Raw genomic sequence first — 25,728 nt, 5'->3', positions numbered from 1 at the left:
TATCAATAAAGCAAAGCAGCAGCAACAACAACATAATAATCAGAGTATAATCTCTCCTACAAGTGGAGTACAAAACTTTAGCTCTATCTTTATTGAGTAAAGAGATATATTTCCGATAATTCCTATCAGTATGACAACAACAACATCAACAGAGGATGTGATGTGCGCACACCTTATCTCTCAACCTTTTTGAAATCTACCTTTTTGAAATAGAAAGATTATTTCCGATAATTCATATCCGAAAAGAAAACATGCATAATCAAGATGCTGAAAATGCAATTCCACAATAAATTATTAACAAAAGATGGTGCTTCAAGACACAAATATTATAGATGTTATCTCAAAGATCCATAGTATTACAAAAAGCAGCAAACTTTATTCCATAATACATAGTGCTCCTCTAAAACAAAACTTGAAGGATTCCATAATACATAGTGCTCCTCTAAAACAAAACATGAAGGATAAGCACACTTATTGCTCCCTCTCTTCCTCAGCCTTTCATATACCAAAAACACATAAAAGTGGGAAAATCATCTATTTTTACATAGCCGGAAAACCTTTTTTGTTTTTTCTTCTTCTTCTCATAATACATATAGTAGGAGATTCATTATCCTCTTAAGATTCTTCTCCACAACACAACAGCAGGAACTCAAAGGAGAAAAATAGTTAAAGAGGGAACCCCCTGTTGTAAACTCTTGAGTAGAACTGATATCATCTCAAGATATTCTTTCTTCTCATTCTCTTCCTTTTCTCATGAACTGGTGTATATACAGCAAAAGCTTATCAGATTTGTACTGGCAGTAGTATTTATAGGATAGTTAGGACTTGGAAAAACCAGTCATCTTGTTCAGTTTAGATCAGCCATTGATCTTGTTTCTCCTCCATTAATCATCCATGGGTGTCCTATATTTGACAAAATAACATCAAAATTAGCTGAAATTCACCAAAATGAAGAGCCAAAAAGAAAACACCAGTATGAAGAATCAAGGAAACATTTCATAGTTCAAGAATAGGATACTTAAAAAGAAGAGTTAATGGTCAACAAACACCCAAAGTATCTCGATTTTCTGAGTTTCATACCTCAACTAACTATCATATGTGCGAGTCTAGCTAGAAAAATCACACACGATAGCCAAAAAACAAGACACTTTAGGTTCGGTTTTACCTAATAAATAGAAATCAGAAAGAAAAAAAAAAGTTTCATCTTTTAACAAAAAAACAGAGGAAAAGATAAAATACATGAAAAACAGAGAAATTTAACTTACTCAGTACTTGTTCAGCTGAAAATCGCCTGGAAACATCCTTACATATCATCTTCCTCAATAAATCTTTAGCTTCAGGCGAAACAGACCTGAAATTCCTCGTCGGAAATCTCAAATTCCCTCTCAGAACAGCTTGGAAAGTCTCAGTTGGCGTTTCACCATAAAAAGGAGGAACCCCAGAAAGCATTATATACAAAATCACCCCTGCACTCCACACATCAACCTTCTCATTATACTCTTTCCCCATTAACACCTCCGGCGCAACATAATACGGCGTACCCACAACCCCACTCATCTTCCTTCCTTCACAACCCGCAAACCACTCCGCAGATCCAAAATCAGCAAGCTTCAATCTATTCTCCGAATCAAACAATATATTATCCGGCTTAATGTCACGATGAGCTACACCCATATGATGACAATAGCTAATCGCAGAAACCAACTGAGTCAGAATGGCCGCGGCAGCCGATTCTGACACCGACCCAGATGAAACCCGTTCGTAAAGATCACTATTCGGGCAGAAATCGGTCACCATATGAAGAAACTCGTCATCTTCGTAAACCTTATACAAATGAAGAATGTTGGGGTTACCGGAAAGAAGTTGAAGGATTTTCGGTTCTTTATCGAGACATTCACGGTCGGTGGAATCAATAAGAAGTTTTTTTTCGATGGATTTACAGGCGAAGGATTCTCCGGTGACCGGAGAAAAACAGCGGTAGACGGTACCGAATCTACCACGGCCGATTTCTTCGCAAATTTGAAAATCGTTTTTCAAGGTTTGGAACATTATTTTTAAGGCTTTGTTTGGTTTTTGGGGTTTTTGTAAAAGGGAATAGGTTGTATTTATAAATGGACTGGAGGGTATTTATGAAAATAAAATAAAATAAAACAGAATATTCGCATATAATTAATTAGAGGTACGTTTTAATTTGGAGGACAGATGGAGTAATAGAAGCTTCTCGTTTAAGGGTCGACCTAAAATTAGGGCGCCCATTCGGTCTGTTAGATTTTTTGATTTTCAATTTGTGAAAATATTAAATCAAAACAAAGTAAAATAAATTTTGTTCGACTGGATCTTTACAATTTTGGTTTGATTTATTTCATTTTGATTTTTAGTTTGTGAGATTAGTTAAACAAATTCACCACTTTTAGTCCTTCATATGAATTTTTTGAAAAATATATCACTGCTAGTATTTTTCAATAACAAAGATAAAAAATGTACACACGAATAATTAATATTCACACAAGAAAAAAAAATAAGACAAACCCAAGCAAAAACAAATCTTATTCAAAATATATATAAAGATATCTAGTGAATTTTAATAAGAATATTTATAAAGAGATCTAGTGCACATGTAACCATCTTACAGGTTACAACATGTGGCTTTAAGCAACAAGATTCAGGCCTCTACTGTGGAGAGCATATAAATAACTTTCATTTCTTCAATTAACTAAATTAAAATAGCTAAAAATCAAAAATCGAACCGAATAACTGAATTTTTAAATTTTAAAACCAAACCAAACCAAACAAACTTGAAAAACAAATCAAAATTTTAAAAAAATCGGTTCAATCGATTTTCTTGATTTGAACCAGATTATGCCTAGCCCTACTTAAAATGGGCAAGTTATATATTTGGTCGGTTGATTGAGGGTCGCTACTAACAACATTCGAATTACGAAAAAAGTCTGAATTACTCTATGTTGAATGTCCAAATCATCTTTTGAGTTCAAATCATCTTATGTTCGAGAAATATGCTACTAATAGATCTCGAATCATGAAGAAAATTTATCATGATCCGAAATCGGGTGTGATGGTACTTGTCTTTTCCTATCGGACAAGTCAGCCTAAAAACACTTTGATAAATAAAATAAAAACAGTCTAAATAGGTAAATAATAAACAAAAGCGGAAGTCTTTCAACTTAATTTACCTCCAAAGATTGATTGTCACATATACAAGCCGCTAAAGAAAATAAAACTGAAATAAAATACAGTCTCAATATGTATTCAACTCTCAAGTAGAGTAAAGCATAAAAGTACAGGAAATCTGTCGGAAATGACCTCGGCCATAAAATTCCACCGAAAATGACCACAGTCTACTAATCTCTCACCAAAAATGACCTCGGCCAAATCATCTCTCTGACTAAAAATGACTTCGGTCTCACAATTATATACTTCTTATGACAGTGTTTCAGAACCAATGCAAACAATTCAGGCAAACCACAATCACAATTAGACTATCAAGTATTTCATCAAATATACATATATATCTAGATTACGGCATGTAATGTTCAATACTCAACAATATCACACACGTCTTTTATTAACCCCATCTATTCCTTTTAGATTAGTTTGTATCACAATTAACCCGTAACCTCATTTCCATCACACCCCCACACATATACAACAGGATATTCAGGAATTCTAAGAGATTCACAGAATTTTAAGAGTCTACTTGCCTTAGCCAAGATGCGATCAATCAATCCGCGTGTGCCTTGCCCTTCCGATTATACTCTGAATCTCCACAATCTATTCAAGTATTGATTCACAATCAAAAACCAACTCCAACAACACTAAGAATGTGAAATTCGGTGAAAAAAAGGTCAAAAGCTCCAAATTCGACTTAGAAAAATAAGGGTTTAAATTCGAGAATTTTTGAATGAAATTGTTCCTCTTAGTCTTAGGAACTCAATAGCCAACGCCGAAACTAACCCTAATCAAGTCACAATCATCATTATAAGAAATTCTAAAAGTCCTTGAAAAGGATCATTTTCACCTATTGAACTCCTCAAATTTGTGTTAAAATCAACAATTAATCATTGAAAAATGATGAAGTAGGATCAAAATAACTTATCCAATGAAATTCCACGAGAAATCCTTCTCCAAATCACCCCCACCGAGCTCTAAAGTTCAAAAATGGAGAAAATAGCATAAACTCCGGCTAAAACCTTTCTCAGTTGTCGTTTTCCCTCGCTTTCGCGAGAATTGGGTCGCTTTTACGACCCCCGCCTCTCGCTAAAGCAGCCACATCAGTCGCTTTTGCGACTCCCGCACAGGCCACAATTTCGTGAAGGGGTTCTCGCTTAAGCGAGTGTCGCAAAAGTGACCTAGCCTTCGCGATCGTGAGGTCTCCATCAGTGCCAAAAACTAGCACAATGCTCCAAGTTTCAAAGTTCCGAATTGATCCTTAGAATTCGTTCGGGATCCCATGTAGACAAACCATATATGCCATCCTACTAAAATTGACATTCAGACTCAGTGCAACCATCGAAATCCGATTTCGAGACCTCCTTGACCCGAAAATTAAAAAATCATAACTAAACCAACATTATGCCTCAAAAGACCAAAACGCCCTCGGAGCTTCCAAAAAATACACAAGAACTCTTCCTAAGCCTAAAATCACCCTCTGAATCTAATGGAGTCGTCGAAATTCAACTCCAAGCATCTGATACCCCAAATTTTGACTAAAGTCAAACCTATGGCCAAAAATTCAACCATTTTCAACTCAACACCTCAAATCCACAATATGATCCCAAATCTGGTTCTGTCAACTCTCTTAGACCAATTTCATTTTCGAAAATGATGAAATAGACGGAATTTTATTTCGAGACTCGATACTCTGAATGACCCCAAATACCACTTTTAAGTCATTCTAAACCTCTAAAACTCAAAGCTTACCAAAAATCTCAACTTTTCAAGAAAACTTCGGAACCAACATCAAATATCAATCACATATGACTCGGGGAGACTACCGGGAGGGGTTAAATGATCTTTTTATGAAAATTTCAAAAAATGACCTTTAGGGTCATTACATCTAGAGAGAATAATCAAGGGAGAAACATAATTGTACATATGTTATTTTATCAATAAAATTTTATTTCTTCATATTTTATTTATGATTGTAATTTATTTTTTATCACTTTTAAAATTTATTCAAACAGTGATATATTTGAAACATACAAAATATAATAAATATCGTAAAAATAAATATAGTAGAAGTTGCGAATCGGAATTCGTTCACGTTTAGTTAAATATCTCGAGATTGAGGCGTAATAAAAAAAATTCTTATTAGAGGTGCACCTTTCAAAAATAGCTCTATATATAATGCGTGAATTTAAATTAAATCAGATTTCAATATGAATATACGTGAATATCAAATATTAGATGAAAATCCAAAAGAAAAAAGAGCTTGGCTACGTAAGCAATTGTGTCACCCTTCATTTCATGCATACAGCATGAAGGTGGACTTTGTTTTTGGTATGAAACTGCAAAGGAAAATTAATTTATTTTTTAGAAAACTAATACTAAAATTTTTACTTAATTAACTATTCCTTTGTGGACTAGGTTGTTTCCCTCATTCATGGGACTTGCTGCTATTGGTGTTGCTACATAAATTTAATTTTAAACCATGCTTATGCAAGTTTTATAAGCCGAGGGTCTTTCGGAAACAACCGTCCTACTTTTTAAGGTGGGGGTTAGGTCTGCGTATACTCTACCCTCCCCAGACCCCATATGGTGGGACTATACTGGGTGTGTTGTTGTTGTTGTTGCTTATGCAAGTTTTAAAAGTTACTTTAATCCTTGCTTGTCATAGGAGTAGATTCTAGTATTATTAATATCTTCTCTGTGACCGATCAAGGTGGCTGAGCTGGTGCAACAAATCGTATTCCATGAGAAATGTTAGGGATTAATTGTCCCAAGGTCTTTTTCAGTCGAGCTTATTGTATTGGATGAGCTTAATACTTTCTCTATCCATTTTTACTTGTTCATTTTATTAAAAATAGATGTTCAATAATACTTGTCCAAATTATGAAATCAAGAGATAATTTTAACTTAGTTTCTGATTTATCGTTATTATTAATTAACAGTCATTTTCCTATTACATTTTTCAAAACATTGTATTAATTATATCAAAGGGTGATATTGTAAAATTACCCTTTTATTTATAGTTTCATAAGAATTGTATAAAGTCAATAGTAGACAAGTATAATTGAATGGAGAAAGCACAATTTACATCTCTTACGTAATTAACGAGCTATTGCAAAGAAGCGAAATTATCCAATGCATAATCAAAGAGTAGCTATTGTGAATATTTTGGGAAGTACCCCAAAAAACCCTTCTTTATGTTAAATACTAGTCACATTTGACTATTTTGGCCTTTTTTTTCTTTTTAATATATTAAAAGAAAGTAGTATTTTATATATTAACAAAAAAAAAATTCTATATGAATTAAATACAGATTTATTATTTATTATTTTTATGAACGATTATACGGTATAAAAATTCCTAACATCTTATAATGATAAAAAGATTATTCTCTCTCTCTTTTTTTTTAAAAAAAATTCCTACATTTTATTTGTCATTTAACACGTACGTTCGATGGAGTCAAAAAAAGGAGTTAGAAAAATTGAGACGTGGAAGCTAGGAAAAATAAGTGTACGATACTTTTAAGAAATTGACAATACTCACAATATTGGCACAAATAATCCAAAAATAGTATTATGAAAAGAAAATTATGGTCCCAATAATCCTCCCATTTTTTTCCAATTTCCATCATGTGGCCCTAACCTGTCTTTTCATTAAAGAGATTATGAAAGAAAGTTAAAAAAAAAAAATGAAACTTGTGGTCTATGGTGATTGAATGAAATTGCGGATGAGTTTCTTGGACTTACTTTTCTTTAAGTAAGGTTTGAATAATTTTTACTTTTTGAATTGTTTTTTTTTAAAAAAAAGTTAAATTAGATTCAAGTTAGATTTTTGATAGTGGACTTCAGAATAGATTGTTTGCACATTTAACATCGAACAATATCTAAGGAGGTGATGAATGAAATTCTATATCGAAGATGGATGGATTCCTTAAGTTTTTAATATGAAGCTGGATAATCATTCTCTTTTATAAACTAACTTTTGTAATAAAATTATGATATTAATTAGAATCAATCTTTTGATGTTAAAATCCTGAATAAATTATTCATGTATTTAATATCGAATAATATTTAGACGTATGAGTAAGAAAAGACGAGAAGTGATGAATGAAATTCCAAATCAGTTTTTTTGAGTGTTTGACTGATTAATTTAAAGTCATTTTGTGCTTAAAATAAATCATAATAAATAATTGAATTTGTTTGGATGGACTAATTTTAAGCAGCTTATAAATTGTTTTCAACTTACAAATCAAAAAAATAAGTTGGACTGCACCTATTTATTTTTTTAACTTATAAATAGTTTTCAATTTATAAATTATTTAAAATAAGTTCATCCAAACAGACTCGTAGTAGAAAAATGTTATAGCTCTACGTCTTTGTTTCAAACAAGTAAACCAACTCAAAGTAAAGTTGGGAACTTTCTATTGCTCAAGAAAATGAATGTGTAAAATGTGGAAATAATTAATTATTTAGTGATGAATTTTTGGCGAAAAGAAGTCGGCTGCCAAAAGCCCTCAAAATCAAATATTCTGATGGTATAAACTATAAATTAAGTAATAATATTAATAGTAATAATATATTCAATATAATCATGTAAATAATATTTGAAGAGATGTTGTATACATAAAGTTTATTTATGTCTTATAAAGGTAAAACATTTCATAGACTTTCAATTCAAGAAAAGTAATTGAATATGTATACGAAAAGAGAATACAATAGTAAAAAAAAAAATCGTAATTAAAAAACCAGTAAGAATATTAAATATTATGATGACAAAAAAATCGAAAAAAAGGGGACCAAACACCTGTTGCTGCAAGTAGACAGCTAATTAAACCCATGTGGTAGGCCATTGACAAATTAATATAAATTAGTCAATTGATAATTGATATGAGCACTATATATATAACTATATAATATGTGTATATCTAAGGTAGGTGGGACTTTGATAAGTTATCTTGTAGTAAGGTATTATATGGTATAATTATATTGTTGTTTTTGCACTTTAAATAATACGATCATCAAATATAATAGCAAGACGGTAAGTAATCAGTTTTCATCAATTGTTAGGAGTTTTTGAGTTTGAGATTTGAAAATGACATTATCGTTGATAGAGAACAATTTAACTTTAGAATGGGATTTCTTGGTGTAAACTTAAATTAATTAAATTGTCAAATTTTTTGTTAAATCTCAAAATTACAATATCAAAAACTACACTAAGCATAAAAAAAAATTGCATCTCTAAAAACAACAAAACTATAATTCCAAATACGAACTTCCGTTAATTATTTTTATAATTTTCATTAAATCTACCGTAATTTATTCAGTATTTACTTCAAATCAACAAATTAAACAACAAGAATTTCTCAGGAATATACTAAATGAACTATATTTTATACTTGCAAACAAATATAAAAGATCATTTTTATCATTCACAACCATATTTCCAAGGTCTATATATACAATTTTCAAATTAAAGGTGAGAAATAGACAACCAACACAAAATCCTTTGGGGTAAGTCAAGCAACCTCTCATTTTCCTAAGTAAAAGACAAATAAAACAAAGGAAGAAAAGAGAAAAAGCCACAAAAACTCTATCAACATTATGACGAAATGATAAGTATTTTGTTTAGTCAGAAATTTCAAGTTCAAATTCTAAATATAATTCAACACAAATTTAAAATAGTTGAGACCTAATAAAAATATATCGAATATTGAGTGAGAACTGAAAAAACGAAAAAGATCTGTTGGGTAACGTATCAAATTGGTTTTGAAGAATGTGACACTGATAGTAACCTAACATGGAGGAATTGCCCTTTGGAACACTTGATAAGCTATCTTCTCTTGTGGACCACATGAGCAACATTACATAACTAATCGAACATATACTACTTAATTATTTATCATAGCTATTAGTCAAACAATACAAATTGTTGTTTTTATATTAGCAAACGTATTTTCTTAAATTGATTATCCAAATACGAATTACTATTTTTGAAAAGTATTGTTTCGAGAAATGCTTATGATAAAAACTATTTTTCAGAAATAAGAATTTTTTTAAGATCGGCTAAACATGTTATTAGTTTCATTGAACATAAATTTGAGAAGAAGTAAAGAAAACATGAATTCTTGTACTTTTAAATTTTAACGTATGTATAATCTACGAAAATATTTATTTGAATCTTATGATTTTAAAAATGTCAAGTATATGATCATAGAATTAGTACGGTGGCTATAAATCAAGTTTCAATTATTAAAACATTACACAAAATATATTATAGCATATTTAAAATCATATTTTCTTTTAAAAAAATTATTTACTTTTTAAACTCTGTGTTTATGACTTCAACCATGAACGTAGTTTAGAGTTAGTATTTTATATTATAAAATAATAGAAAACCAACATCAAAATCTTTTTGCTTCACTCACACGTTACGTGTCTTCTAGATGGTTCATAACTTAATTAGTAGTACTCAAAGGACCCATTTTTATATTTGTTTAAATTTACTAGAAGAGACTCATTTGACTAAAATGATAAGCAATTAAGTTTTTTTTTATATATATATATAATATATATGTATATATTAATAAGAGAGAAAAGAATATGAGAATTCAAATCGTTTATACAGTATATATCATTCATACAAGTCAATGGTGCATAAGTAATGATAGGTTAGTTTTGTGGGATATTCTTTCGGCTCTATAGTTGATATCAACAAATTTAAAATTTGACTAATTTAAATTTAGACAGTAAAAAAATTAATAAAGAGAAAACCACGTGTTCTCAGACTTTTTATTTATTTCTATTATTCAAATCCAAAACTTCTGATTAGAGGTGTTGTCACGATCCCGATCCATTGTGACTGACACCCACACTAACTCACCGGTGGGAGAACCATTCTAAACAACCCAACAATACTAATCGCAAAGAAATCTCAAATTTTAGGATGCAAAATAGGTGTAAAACAAGAATAAATGTTGAGTTCTCATAAACTCAGAAAACAACTAGTTATCAACCTAAAATATGCGAAAGTAAACACATCCTAGGAACTGAAAGTCGTTCGTACCAAAACTCTAACTAAATATCAGTATAGAAAAGGGGGAACACTCCCAAGAAGAAGTCATAATATTAAAACAATTGTCTGAACATCTAAGTTCCGAACGAAGGACTAAGACAAGGAGAAAACCTACAACAGCATGAGAGACTAGCTCACCCTTGGAATTGAACAAGATTTCTACTCTTCTAGGCGATGTCTCTTCGCAGCCGGCTGAATATGCCCTGTACTCAACAAAAGGCAAAGCAAGTATAGTATCAGTACACAAAAATAATGGTGTACTGGTAGGATCACGCAGTTAGCCAATAAGCGAATCATAGACAAGTAAATTCAACATAATAAGCACATACATATAGAATAAGTCAATCAATCTCATGCTCAACCATATTCAACAAGATCACAACTCAATATCTTTAACATGCTATAACTTTACATAAGGGTCCTCGCAAAGGACCTACAAAGAATAAACTTTGTGTCGGAATGTGACACCCGATCCAAACATACCACAATCACCAATATATTCAATATTTACAACATTATATCACTAAGAACATGTTCATCACAAAAACAGGCCAGTAAGTAATCATTTTACACATAATTTAACATGTCTCCCTATTCATACATGTGTATACTATAAAACAATTTAACAAATATATGAAACACATACGGGAAACAAGACCATAACCTACCTCAAATTCACGCTTCAACAACTTTACAATGCAAGAGCTTATCCTTTTTGGGTTCGTTCCTCTCTTTCTTGGTCTAGAAAACAGTAAATACACATAAAGGATCAACATAATGGCCTAACTACCGTGAAATATAGCAAAATTCACATTCTAGGCCAAACTCATGATCATAACCCCACCCTAGGGCTATTTTACACCATTAGTTTTAAGTATAACCCCCCCTCCTAATGATTACAATCATAGTTTCTAAGTTTTAGGAATCAAATGATGAATTTAGGGAGTAAAATCCTTTCCTTAAGCGTGAGAATCCGTGGAAAATTGATGAAAATCGTCTTAGGTAGCCTTTTTGAAGTCTTAGAAACTGTTTTTGGGGTTTTTCTCAACTTAAGTCGCGTCTGTTCCGCTCTGACGGGACCCATTCCGCTCTGACGGGAGAAATCCCACTCTAGCGGGATATGCGAAAACAGTGAGTTTGTAGTTTGAGCTCCAAACCCTCATTTCATAACACACCCTCTTCCAAAGACATATTAAATTATACCCTTCACGCCAAATTCAATTTCGGGAGTTTTACTCTCTCGAATGCGATTTCGTGAAGCCATAAATGCTCTGTATTGTCTTGATTATCAGCTTATCCAAATAAATCGGAGATTCGATCTCCCACTATTCACTAGATCACCCTAGACTTCACGTGACTCTGAATTCGTCCAACTCTTACCTAGGCTAAATTTTTCCAAAGTTACTATCCAAAGTATTTTCTTGCCCAAAATTCTTTTCCATTGACTTATTCCTAACGAGGGGATAGGTCATTACAAGTGTGTTGCTCTTCTTTACTTTTAGCACAAAAATATTGACATAATTAATGTCTAGCATAGGTGGTTAAATGATTATTGTGAGAAATATTTACAAAGTAGAGATATTTTTTATTATTTTCTTTAGGTAGCAACTTATTTTAAATAATTCTCTTGATGATGTTGTTTAGTAAAATTAATATATACAAGAAAAAAAGGAAACTTAAATTATTCCTAAAAAAATTCTATTTTTAGTCAAATATTCCTATTTCTTTGTTATTGGTTCAAACTGACTTTCTCTTGCTTGGAATTCACTCAGAAATGCATTTTCTTCTCATTTGACTATAGAAAAATAAACAGGGTGTATAGTATAATCCATAAAGAGAAGCTAGTCCTCCCTGTGATCAGGATTTCGTTCATTCAATTAGAGCTTGGTTGAACACGAGACTTCGAATTAAAAATGGATTTGATTGATAATTTTTTATTAGGGGTGTGTAAAAATAGAATCAACCAATAAATCAAATTGAAAAAATATTATTGGGTTGTTGCTAGTGATTATTGGGTTAAGGGTTTTTTAATGATTTTATAAAAAAAACGTATCGAGTTAATAATTTGATTTCTATTTTTAGTATTGGGTTATTGGTTAAACCGTCAATCCATTAAGACAGTAATAATTTACTATTTTACCCTTCATAAATATTATATATTAATAATTAGTCTAACTAGACATTATATGTCTATGTCACTACTCTATGCAGTCTACCCATTTTACAATACTACTTTAGTCTTTACTCTTTTCTCAAAGCTTAAAGATTAGTTTGTAATTGTAGTTTTTGCAAGTTTGTAAACATCTGTAGTTTGATTAATATCAAAAATTTCATATTATGTTTTGAATGTAATAGGTAATTTATGTAGCCTTCGCACTATATCTGCTCTTATTGATGCAATTTCTCATTATCTTTCTTGTTTCACTATATCAAAGCATTTACAGTTGATTTGCTTGTTTTCCTACATCGCTGCAAATTGTTAGAGAAGTGAGAAGTCATATTTTATGACTATTTTCTTATTGGCTAAATCGAAAGTCGAATCGTTAACGATCAAAAAATCGATAAATCGAAAATCAATAAAAAAAATATCTTATTGATTTGTTATTGATTTAGCGTAAATCGAAAATCAATAATCGATAAACCAAATCGATAATACATAAAATCAAATCGAATCGATCGATGCATACCCCTATTTTTCATTTGATAGTTTGAAAAAGAGTGACCTAATTTTCACAAGAAGGCTTTTAGGAGATATTAGGGTTGGTCAAAATCTTGAATTTAGGTTTCCTTCAAAAAAAAAGTTCTTTTTATTTCTTTAATTACATTTTATTTTGTAAGAAAATTAAAAAATGTTGAACAACAATTAATGAACGTACGTGGAAACTTGACAAATTAGTGTACGGTACTACTTTAAGCACTTGCCGACCTAAATAAATTGACAAAACAATGACACAAAAAACACACTAAACTTATGTTTTTTAATCGTCTGAAAATGATCTCTTATAATCACTTACTTAAATAGAAAAAATCCAGTAAATTTTTTCAAAATCAATATTGTCGGAATTTAAAAAATATCATTATTTTGTGGAGATATTATTTAATTGATAAATTAATATTATTAATTTAAAGAGTGTTTTCGAGATTCAATATATAAAAGTTAATTTGGATTACATCATTCGGGAGATGAAGCCTCAAGGAATTTAAATGAATTCTCTTGTGAAAACGAAATTTACGTATTTGAAGTCATGATTAATAATCTCGATTATCGCAATAAAATAGATGTCAATAACATGTTAGATTACCCCGGTGAAACTGATATATTTTCAGAGCTCTATAGAATTTAGAAGAAATTGTGGATACCATTGAAGAGAACAATATTGATGGTGAAATTGAAGACGTACAATGCCTTTGAAACCACTTACATAAAAAGAAACACTTATCGTGGTTGGAACTCTTCACAATTTTTTGGTGCAGTTCGAGAAGATAATACCGGAATTTTGAATACAATAAAAAAAGTTAGAGATGAACTTCAACTAGATTTAAATTTTAACAAAAAACACTAGAATCATATTTTACTAAATTGTCTTAGATATTTTAGTAATTTCAAAGAATTATTAATTTATATGAGATTTCTTTTAAAAATATATTATCTTATCAAAATCGATAATTTTTTTCACTAGCTTAAATCGGGACCGAAAAAAATATTATCTTTATGAATTTATTAATTTACCGAATATTAGTTTAGAAAAATTCTATTGCACTTTATTCAAATCTCTTATTAAAATGACATAAAACTAAAAATAAATATATAAAAGGTTGTAGAACCAAATTTACCTTTTCTTATTTAATATTCAATACTTATTTTAAGACTTGGTTAAGCCACTTATCACCTACCACAATTTTTATATAGTATAGTGAGAGGTACAATGCAAGGACCAAAAGCATGAGGAAAAATAGTATTATGGTCCCAATTTTTCCACTAAGTGGACCTAATTTGTTACATCAAGAACCAAGGGATTTAGATATTTCTAGTGTTATATTTTGTCATATGATATATTCCACGCCCCAATGTTTCATCGAACAGACATTCAAGTTTGGTATTTAGAATAAAGTTATTTGTATAATAAATAATATATCTTCATGAAAATGAGAAAATTCTTATTTACTTTGTGTGCAAAATTTCAACATTAGATAAGAGAATAAATTCAAATAAAAAGCATAAGATAACGAATTTGGAACGCCAGGTGGAATTATTTTTGAAAAATAAATAATTTTAAAAAATTCGAGCAACACAATTAAATAGAACAATATTAGACATCCCATGTGGTTAGTCAAATGGCGCTATCATTATTTTTAATTCAAGAAAAGAAATCTAGATTAGTGGGGCAAGTTATGATAAGCTATAGATCTTGATTTTAACGATTATATTTTTTATTTTCTTTTTACATTAGATATCAAAAACCATACTTTAGGCAGATTCGACTTTCTAACATTTTAGTATGTCATTCTTGGTTGTGAAAAAATGGTAAAAAAAACAATACAATTCAATATAAGATGAGAAGTCCAAATGCCATCGCCATGAGTGTTTGTATTTCGTAAATATTCTTTCATCTTTAATTAAAGATGTCTCAGATAATATAATGTACCGTGCACATATAACTTTAAAGGTGTTTACTTTAGCTCCGTCTTCTTGTACTACTTGAACGTAAAGATTTAATCGCATGAAATATTTATATTAAATTAATAAATACATGACATATGATAGTTAATAAAGATACATTCTCACCTTTATAATTAAAATACTTAATTATAGTATATTTACATAAATTAATATAAATATCTGATAGGAATAAGTTAAGGTCGTTGGTGCATGAGATACCTTTTACGCGTGGACTATGGATACTTAGCCAAATGTACTTCCTGCAATTACTTCTTTTTAGAAATATATTAAAGAAAGAAGTTTATTTGGAAGTTCTATAAGTTGTCGTGATTTGCCCATGTGAGTAGTTTTTGGAATCTCTTTGCTTCATTCAAACGTTTGGGGGTTATGTGTCGGGATAAAGTATCGATTAATTTTGACTTCTATCATATTTGACAAAATGTGCGAAAATAATTAGCATTTTTTTTTTGATTTTTATCGATCAAATGCTCACAATTTTGATATTTTTTTTCTTTATTCAAACAAATACAATAAATTTTCACCTTTGAAAAAGAAGAAAAATATAACTCGATGGCTTTTGCAGTTGTTCAGCTACATATACCATAATCATTTCTTCACCTGATTATAAACTCGGTCAACCATGCGCAGCTGCAACCTTCACATTATCTGCTACCGACAATCGTAAGTTTAATATCAAAAATTATCATACCCCACTATAAAGAGTACATCCACTCAGATTGAAAAATCAATCCAAGAATTTTCACTTGAAATCACTTCACAATGTCAAAATTTCAATTTCCACTCATGTCGAAAAACTTGCTAATAACTTATGGTGCAACCCTCTCGTTGATTTCTTGAGAGTTCATTAGCCATCGACATCCTTTCCACCTCACACCTTGCATCACCTATCAATCAATGCACATGTGCAAACTTGTGGACCAGCTACCAATTAAACATCTTCTTCCATGACATTTCTAAAGGTAGCAATCATGCAATGAGAATTTTTATCTTTCTTACAAAAGTATATCACCCTCCCTCTTCTAGGAAAACAATATTGATAGCATTTTCTTTGGAGCTTCCAGACGAACTAGCCCGATTATTTGGACATTTACTCTTAATATGTCCCTGTTGTCCACAATCCAAGCAGCAAACGACATTCTCTTGGAGCTTTTATTTTGCTTCCATTTTCCTTTAACAAAAAGAGCTGAATTTTATTGAAAATTTTCATCTCCATTCTTCAATCTTTTTTCCTCAGAATTCAATTTGCTCATCACTTTCGAGAAAATCACAATTTCCTTCCCATACATTAAAATGGGTTGCATGTGCTTATAGGAAGATGAAAGAGACCAAATGAGTTGAAGTGCCTTGTCTTCATCATCAATTTTCACTCCAATAGATTCCAATTCAGAAACAATCTCATTCAAGACACTCAAATGATCAGAAATAGTTGTACCTTCATCCATTTGCAATTTATGAAATTACTCCTTTAAATATAGCCTATTTGAAAAACTTTTGATTTGGTACAATTCTTCTAGTTTCTCCCACAACTCTTTTGTTGTAGACAATTCTATCACATTAGCAAGAACAGTTTTAGCTAAACACAAGCGAATTTGACTTGCCGCTTTCATGTCTAACTCTTCCCATTCTTCATCACTAATTTTGAATTTTTTCGAGTCTCCACTGCTTTCAAATTTTTCTGAACCCTTGTCATCTTTTCCGCTAGTTGGTCTCCCTTTCAACGCCTTGTATAATTCAAATTGAATTAACACATCCTTGACTTACACTTGCCACAAGCCAAAATTAATTCTCCCATCAAATTTCTCAATCTCAAATTTTGTTCCCATCTTGCTTATTAGTACTAATAAATAGACAATAACAATGAAAAGTACCCACTAAATTAGTTTCTAGGAAAGACAGGTGAATCACAACGGATACACTTAAGTATCAAGTTTTTTCTTAGCCAGAATCTCTTTAAATTCTACACATTTCCACTATTACTAAATATACAAGTACCCCAAAGCAATTCCACCAGAATAGGAAACTCCATCGGAATCAGACTCCACTTGCTATTCCACCAGGACGAAACTTCTGCTTGAAAACAATAATTCTCATTCAATTTTTTTTTTCTGATGTGGAAGATCATACAAAGCTGCAACCACAGAGCATACTAAAATTTTAAAAGAATTATTCCACACCCAAGGCTCTGATGCCACTTGTTAGGAAAAAGCACCGATTAATTTTCGTCCTTTTCGGACTGCCTTCAAGCAGAAAATAATAACAGATAAATTAAAGAAAATTAAAAAAACACACAATTTAACGTGGAAACCTAATGCGGAAAAAATTACAGACCACCCAAAAAAATATTTATTATATAGAAAATTGTTAGAACCATATAATACACAATATTTCTCTCTCACACCCAATTTCTAAAATACTATTCTCAAGGAGATCCTCAAGAGAATTATGTCTAAACCTCTCCTCTAGTATACAAAGAATTGAATTTTTGATGATATTGTGTTCATGGTGGAGATGCCTACTTATAGGCAATTTACAAGCATGGTTGATACTTATGATCACATTTATGCCACCATATTTGACAAAATATGTGAAAATAATTAGCATTGTTTCTTGACTTCCACCAACTAAATGCCCACAATTTTGACATTTTTCTTCATTATTCAAACAAATACAACAGTATGCAAGAGTGGATCCATCGATTCATGAAAATTCAGTAATTTTTATTTTTTTAATATATATAGTTATTCTCTTCATTTCAATTTATATGATATAATTTAAATTTTGAGATAAAATAAATAATTTTAATTTTAAATTTGGGCATATATAAAATCTTCAAATATTTTGAAACAAAATTTATATATTTGAAAATTACGTAAAGTATTATAAATCACAGTGATTAGAAAATTTAAAATATTAAAAAGACATATGAAAAAGTTACGATCAGAAATAAACTTATTTAAATCTAGGATTCCAAAAAATACCACATAAATTAAAACAAAAGAGTATCATATACTCCTTCCATTCCTTTTTAGTTGTCATGTTGCAATTTTCTGAGAATCAATTGACTAACTTTCAAAGTTAAATTAGATTACATTAAATTGATATTTAAAAATAAAAATTTAGATATTCAATTTCTTCCATATTAATACTATGATAAAAAATACATCTTAAAATGTTAATTAGTCAAAAATTATATTGTTTGACATTAAAAAAAATTATGACAACTAAAAAATAACAGAGAAAAAATATTAATTTGAAACGATCAAAAAAATTCATAAATTTCAAATTTTAAACTATCCTCCATCCAAATGATTTATAACTTATGCTATTTGACTAAAATGATAAGCAAGCAAAGCTACGTAAGAAGACCAAACATTAAATTAAAAGAGTTATTAATGATAAAGAGTCTCCAGAACAGTCCAAAAAAGTTAGGTTGCACAATTTACGCTAATTAGGTTTGTTGAAGATAGTTTATTATATTAGTATAAGCTAATAACATTTACTGGACAGAGTCACCTTATAGTCAAAGATTCGATAAAAAAATATATTATATATATAGTTAAAATAATTTTTATATATATATAATATATGTCGAACTCAGCTAATTTATCAATCTACTTTATAAATTTTGAATTTCCTTATTAAAAATTTTGATTCCGTCACTAAAACTTATAATATGTGTAACCCACTAATTAGATAAAGCAAATTAATAAATTAATTATGTTGTTGTATATTTTACGTAAGCTACAATTAAATAATTAGTGTTTGTTTTATTATACGTGCATCATAGCCAAACTAACACGTGAACACACGACCTAAGAGTATGGTCTTGTCAATAATATAAAATATTTTATAATATATGATAAGTAATAAGTATATTAGAGATGAGGTAGTGGGTATCATAAGTGTGGATAAAGTATTTTATCTTTCATTCTCATGTTGATCAACTTACTAATTTTTAAAAAATGTTTAATATCATCTTATTTGTCATAATTTGACTTAGGAGTTAGGACAAAGTTTCAAATATATAATAGTATTTATCTAATTATTAAAGTTTTTAATTAAGAAAAGATAATAAGGTATAGTATTTTTAATAAGTTGGGATTCACTATTAAAAAATTATTAATTTTTTTATGAATATCTTGACAGAATTTAGCACGTTAACAAATGATTTTAAGATATAAATTTATAAAAAAATGTTACTAACGAACTAAAATTCATCGAAAATTAGCAATTATCCGATAATGACTTTGGACATATTATGTGGAAGTTGTGTAAATTGACTTTTATGTGTAGCCCATGTGGGCATGTGATTAGTTCTTTGAATCTCTCTTTGCTTCATATAGTCTATGAAACCTTAATTTCTTGTCTTCTAAATATTTGGTCATAATATTTGGGTTTAGTCATTGATGGCATTAGTAGTTCCAAGAACCAATTTTATATTTGTCTCTGAATTTGGTTTACATGCCTAGTTTATATTTGTCATGTTTCTTTTTTTAGAGTTAATTTAGCTAATTTTTGAAGTTAATTAAATTGAATTAATTTAATTTAAATTTAGATGCTTGAGAATTATCTGAAAAATACTATGAGTTGCAATTATTGTCATTTCTCATATTTATATGATGAAAAATACATCTTAAATATTGATCAAAGTTCATGCCTCTTGACTTTCAAAAAACAAAATATGACAAGTAAAAGTGAACGGTGATATATATATATATATATAAACCTTTTGAGGTCTTCCAGAAGGTATTCGTTTGACTAAAAGGATAAGCAAGTGGGATTATTAAAAAAAAGGAGAGGTAAGAGTGCTTATTAAGTAGTGGTTTGCATGTGGTAGCATTTCATGTGCTTTGTTCTTTCACTTTAATAATTTAATAGGTAATGAATGATCAAACAATAGTCGTTGTAGAGCGGTAAGTAATATTTTTTTTTTAATAAGAGGTTTTTCGGGTTTGAATCCCCTTAGATACAAAGTCATCTTTATTAGAGATCGTTTTACTTTCCAATGTGAAATTTTTCATCCCCAATTCAAATTTAATCAGACTTCAATGCGAATATCGAATAAAAAAAATAAATAAATATGTAATTAATGATGTGCAGAGCATATACCATATCCTCCATACTAATTATAGGTAGAAATTAAACTTCTTTGAAAGGTGTTAGGCACTTGACTTGCTCATGTTCTACAATTTCATCTCACTTCATAACTGATCCCAGATACAAATTAGGATTATGGTGGGATTGATATGATTTCTTTATTCTTAATTAGAGGTTCGGGTTCAAGTTTTATCAGAATTTTATTAGAGGTTCGGGTTCGAGCTTTATCAGAATTTTATTAGAGGTTCGGGTTCGAGCTTTATCAGAATTTTTACTAAGTGAGATCAGAATATGAACAACTATACACAAGATTCATCATTAGGCATAATTCAAAATATGAAGAAGTAAACACACGAATAAGCCAAACAACATCTACTACGTATATATATAACTTTGATTATACAATGTAATTTTTCACCGAAGGGAGTTCGTATAACTCCCTTGCTCCCACATAACTACAACGTCCTTGGCCTCATTACGAGTACTGGATATCAAATGAGAAGTTGAAAAAGAAAGAATTAATCCCAGATTAACCTTTGTGGAGGCCTGACCCTATTAAATATGAAAAAATTACTTGATTGAGTGCTTTTTAAAAATTAATTACTGATTTTAGCGATATTTTTTATTTATTACTATTTATAGCAATATTATGATAAATCTACACTTGTATTAAAAGTGAATTATGCATACAATATAAATGTATTATAAGTGTTTTAAAATATATATTATGTTTGTGTAGTGAGAAACTAACATAATGTATTATAAGTCTATTAAAATATGTGATAAATGTATTATCCATCTATAAAACTTGTATTATATATGTTTTATAAATAGTTCTCTGCAATATGTATTAAAACTGTATTATAAATGTATTATAAGTGTTTAGTGAAATTATTTTCTTATTGCTATAAATGGTAAATATTTTCTTAATATTGTATATTTATGTAAGTTTTCCATTAAATATTCTAGGCCCAATATTTCTATAGTGGGCTGGGCTGATTCATAACACAAACTTCTAGACTAGGAGAATTTTCATATATGACAAACCTTTTAAGCATAATTACTTTATATTGGTATAGTTTTCATAATTACTTATAATGACAAACATAAAATTTGCCATTATACAAATATTGTAGTGAATTATACAAAAGCTGTAGCGAATTATACAAACGTTATACCCACGAATTATTTGTATACCAAAATATACAAACACTGGTATACATATGTATTTGTATATATGGTAAGCGAGATTGAGAGAGAGGAGGAGAGAGGTGAACGAGATCGAGAGAGGGAGGAGAGAGGCGAATTGTATATGTATATCTGTTGAATTGTATATGTACATTTTGACAAAAAATTATATATATGTAACTGGTATACATATTTATTTTTATATCTGGCAAGGGAGATTGAGAAAGAGGAGGAGAGAGGAGATCGAGATCGATAGAGAAAGAAGAGAGGCGAGCGAGAGGCGAATTGTATATGTATATCTCTCGAATTGTATATGTATATTTGTCAGAAAAATTGTATAATGATAACTGATATACATATATATTTGTATATCTGGCAAGCGAAATTTTTCATATCGCTTAAATAGATAGCTATGTTTGTTGCGAGCCGTAATTATTATTAAACTATACCCTAAATGTGTAATATAATAGTAAGGCTTGCCATATCGCGTAATTTTCCCTTTAGACTATCAACACAGTAGCTATAGTGGTAACAAAATCATGAGACACGTGAAGAATCAAAAAATGAATTAAGGGTGTCGCTTAATGGTCAGTGAAATGAAAAAGCTAGATTTTTCTTGAAGGGTTCCTGATACCCCGAGCCAAATGAAAATAAATTCAAAAGAAAGACAATAACTATGAGAAGGGTAAAGCTATGCCCTATTCAAAAGAATTTCATATCCAGTAAGATTATATTTATGTAAATCTCCCCATAATGTTTACTGGTCCTACTTGGGACTGGGCTCAGATATAATGGCCCAGCCCAATATCTCATCATTGGTCTGATTTAGTAATTGGCCCAATCTTAAGACTCTCATCTTAGGAAACATGGATTAATTGCAATTGGCAATATGGAGAACAAAATGTTGTGTTCAAAGAAAGATTAATCTAAAAAATCGTCCATCCAATTGGGTAAGAAAAGCCATTTCACTTCGACAAAAGATTCACACTTCGTAGCTTTTGGTTCGAGTTGATTGTCTAAATGGTCGCTCAACTTATAGTAACTGACCTTTAAAGTCACTCATGTTGATCATATATTGAGTTGGGTCAACTTATAGTAATTGACATTCAAAGTTACTCATCATTAGTTAAAGGGCGAGGAGGAAAAGTGAGAAAATAGAGAGCTACGTAAGATTCTTCGCTTTGCATCAAATTAAATTACATGTTTCACCATTTACATCAAGTATTAGTGGATGAAATTAAAGAATGATATTAAATTATGGTAAAATTACCCTTTTACACATATTGCCCTAATATATTTACTTTTATTCCCATATACACCAAAAAAATTCCAAATTCCCTCTTTTTCCTTTCTCTCTCTATACCTCTCTGATACATCCGCCTATTCCTTTATTCTTGCCCTAATTTGCTCTAGTTAATTTGTTACTCTTCAACTGTTAATCAATTTCAAGGTTCAAATAAGGTATATTTCAATCTTTCTTTATATGGAATTTTACTTCATCCTCATTCAATCTGATTTCTCCTAAAATTTGTATATTTTGATTTCTTCTGAAAATCTTTGAAAAAACTTCTAAATTTTTATCATTTGTTTTCTTCTGTAAATCTTTCTGTTTTTGTTTCTCATACCTTCAATGGAATCCGTTCATGGTCTCAAACAGTCCACTAAAAATCAACGAATTCTTGTTTCTCCTGGTTCTGATTCGTCTTGGGAAGGTTACGACGAAGTTAGATCCAAACATCGTAACGATCCAACAGTGATGAATAAGCTACGTGAGAAATTGAAGTCGAAAGCTACAGTTAAACATGCACCCAAAGAAATAGACAACAAGATTGAAGGGGTTACAACACGCCCTAATCTCCCAAAGGTATGTGTTCAATTAAGTTTTTTGTTTTAGAATGAAAATTTTGTGAAGGTTTTAATGATTCTGATACATATCATTTATGTATCAGATTCATAATGTATTTTTAAAAGGAATTTTTTTTGGAGATTTTATATTTCTGATACATCATGTTTAAGTGTCAGTTTCTGTTGTTTTAATTTTTAATGATTCTGATACATATACATTTATGTATCAGATACATAATATCTTTTTCAAATGTATTTTTCTGGAGATTTTCTACTTCTGATTCATCATGTTTAAGTGTCAGTTTCTGTTGTTTTAATTTTTAATGATTCTGATACATATACATTTATGTATCAGATACATAATGTCTTTTTCAAATGTATTTTTTTGGAGATTTTCTATTTCTGATACATCATGTTTAAGTGTCATTTTATGTTGTTTCAAGTTTTAACGAAGCTGATACATATCATTTATGTATCAGATATATAATGTCTTTTTCAAATGCAATTATTTGAGATTTACTATTTCTGATACATTATGTTTAAGTCCCAGTTTCTGTTATTTCAAGTTTAATAATTCTGATACATCTACATTTATGTATCAGATACATAATGTCTGTTTCATATGCAATTTTTTGAGAATTATTATTTCTGATACATCATCTTTAAGTCTCAGTATTTGTTATTTTCAAGTTTTAATGATTCTGATACATATACATTTATGTATCAGATACATAATGTTTTTTTCAAATGCAATTTTTTGATGTTTCAAGTTTTAATGATTCTGATACTTCTACATTTATGTATCAGAATATAATATATAATTGTTTTTGATACATCTTCTGTATGTATCAGATTCTCATCTCATGCATCAGATATTTTAATGCATATGATACATCGTATTTATGTATAAAGTTCAAGTTGTATTTAACTATTTTCATGTCAATGCAGGGAATGAAATACGTCATCAAGAAGATCCCGTCCCACCCATTGAGATTCGGAACGGCATATAGGGCTAATTTTCTTGATGATTTTGAATCATCAATAGGTGGAGATATTGTTGTCAGAAGGCCATGGATGGTTATGTTAGCGATAACGACGATCCAAAAAAAAATAGGAGAGACATCTCTCCAAACCAAGGAGAACTGATTGATGTCCAATAGTTTTTTTTTTATAGTAAACATTTTAGGTGATTCTGATTCTTTTAACGTATCTGATACATAAACTGTAATGTATCAGATATAATATGTTTTAATATTTCCATACATCAGATTTACTATGTTTTTCTCTGGTGTCAAAATCGAATATAAAATCAAAGTTTATGTTTTATATTTCTACTTTATCAAACTTGTATCGAGTATAATATTCATAAGTGTCACATTTTGTGAATTCTGATACATGAATCAAGTTTTATTTATTATGATACATCATGCACATGTATCAGATTCTCATTTCTCAATATTTAATGATTCCGATACATTAATTTTTAAAATTCACGTACATAACTGTTGCCTTCTTTAATAGATCAGTAATTGATATAAAGAGTCAATCTTTTATCCAAAAATAGCTGATGTGCATTAACTATTCTATAGCTAAAGTTATGTATCAGATACATAACTTATGTATCAGCAAAAGTGAAAAAATAACTGAAATCAAATTCGGTATGAATTGATGCTCTGTTTTTTCCATTCGAGACGACGCTCTGTTTTTTGGCTTGAATCTTCATGGACATAACAATTGATTTTTTTAACAATTGATGTATCAGATACATAACTTATGTATCACCAAAACTGAAAAAAAAATTGAAATCGAAGTTGGTTTGAATTTATGCTCTGTTTTTTTGGCTTGAATCTTCAACTTCACAACCGTTATTTTTTTAACCAAATTAATCCCATTAATTAGATTAGTAATTGATTTAAAGAACCAATCATCCCTTATATTAAGATATTATCCATAAATAGATGATCTTCATTAATTACTCATTAGATAATTGATGTATCAGATACAAAACTAATGTATCAGAAAAGTTGAAAAAAGGGGATATCGGGTAATTTTGATACAATGAGGGATGTATAGTAATTAGACTTTTCCATTATGGGATTTAGGTAAAGTTTACTTAAATTATTTGGGTAATAAGTGCACAAATAACCGTTTGTACGACCTCTCTTTAAAACTTAATTGAAATTTATATGATGCTACTAGACCTAGAAAAAAAAAATAAGGAGATAAAGTGTGAAATAAAAAAATAAATAATAAGAATTACACATGAATATAATATACCATTCAATTGGAGCAACAAATTAAATACAATAACTATACGCCACAGTCTCAAACGATCGACTATATGAGTCTTTATTTCTTCAATAATTGAACAAATACACTATCATGTCACAAAGAGTGCTAGTTATTAAAGTAGTGATCAAACTAATATATATAAAACTTACACTAGCAAAGGATCAGTTGTTACAGGAGGTACTCTATGGCCTGACTTATCCCCGGCCTGCGGTGGTGGTGGAGGCGGCGGAGCAGGTCTCAGGGCAGAAACAGCCAGTGGCCACATTTCTATATGGTTATTTTGGAAAATGACCACTTCTTGTAGAACAAGTAATGCTAAGATATAAATTACTATTATCCTCATTTTTCTTACACTTTTTATTCTTAAG

General features: G+C 29.9%; 2 protein-coding genes across 2 annotated transcripts; one reads left to right on the top strand and one right to left on the bottom strand.

Moving 5' to 3' along the window:
- Positions 1 to 308: 308 nt before the first annotated feature.
- Positions 309 to 2,087, bottom strand: LOC129871345 (phosphoenolpyruvate carboxylase kinase 2-like). The gene is made up of 2 exons (XM_055946240.1): positions 1,266 to 2,087; positions 309 to 903 (listed from the first exon to the last, which is right to left on the bottom strand). The coding sequence occupies exons 1-2, from the start codon at positions 2,047 to 2,049 to the stop codon at positions 848 to 850; spliced, it is 840 nt and encodes a 279-aa protein (XP_055802215.1). The 5' UTR covers positions 2,050 to 2,087; the 3' UTR covers positions 309 to 847.
- A 20,732-nt stretch (positions 2,088 to 22,819) lies between these two features.
- On the top strand, positions 22,820 to 24,214 carry LOC129869927 (uncharacterized). The gene is made up of 2 exons (XM_055944493.1): positions 22,820 to 23,087; positions 24,017 to 24,214. The coding sequence occupies exons 1-2, from the start codon at positions 22,854 to 22,856 to the stop codon at positions 24,212 to 24,214; spliced, it is 432 nt and encodes a 143-aa protein (XP_055800468.1). The 5' UTR covers positions 22,820 to 22,853.
- The last annotated feature ends 1,514 nt before the right edge of the window (positions 24,215 to 25,728 follow it).

This window comes from Solanum dulcamara, chromosome 10 (genome assembly GCF_947179165.1).
Source record: "Solanum dulcamara chromosome 10, daSolDulc1.2, whole genome shotgun sequence".
Taxonomy (NCBI): Eukaryota; Viridiplantae; Streptophyta; class Magnoliopsida; order Solanales; family Solanaceae; genus Solanum; species Solanum dulcamara.
The sequence above is the reverse complement of the archived record's forward strand: the minus strand, read 5'-3'. Positions and strand labels throughout refer to the sequence as shown.

Coding starts and splice junctions, on each gene's coding strand:
- LOC129871345 (XM_055946240.1), bottom strand. CDS start 2,049: ATGTTCCAAACCTTGAAAAACGATTTTCAAATTTGCGAAGAAATCGGC. Junction 904..1,265: donor TTCAGCTGAACAAGTACTGA/GTAAGTTAAATT, acceptor TGTCAAATATAG/GACACCCATGGATGATTAAT.
- LOC129869927 (XM_055944493.1), top strand. CDS start 22,854: ATGGAATCCGTTCATGGTCTCAAACAGTCCACTAAAAATCAACGAATT. Junction 23,088..24,016: donor CACGCCCTAATCTCCCAAAG/GTATGTGTTCAA, acceptor ATGTCAATGCAG/GGAATGAAATACGTCATCAA.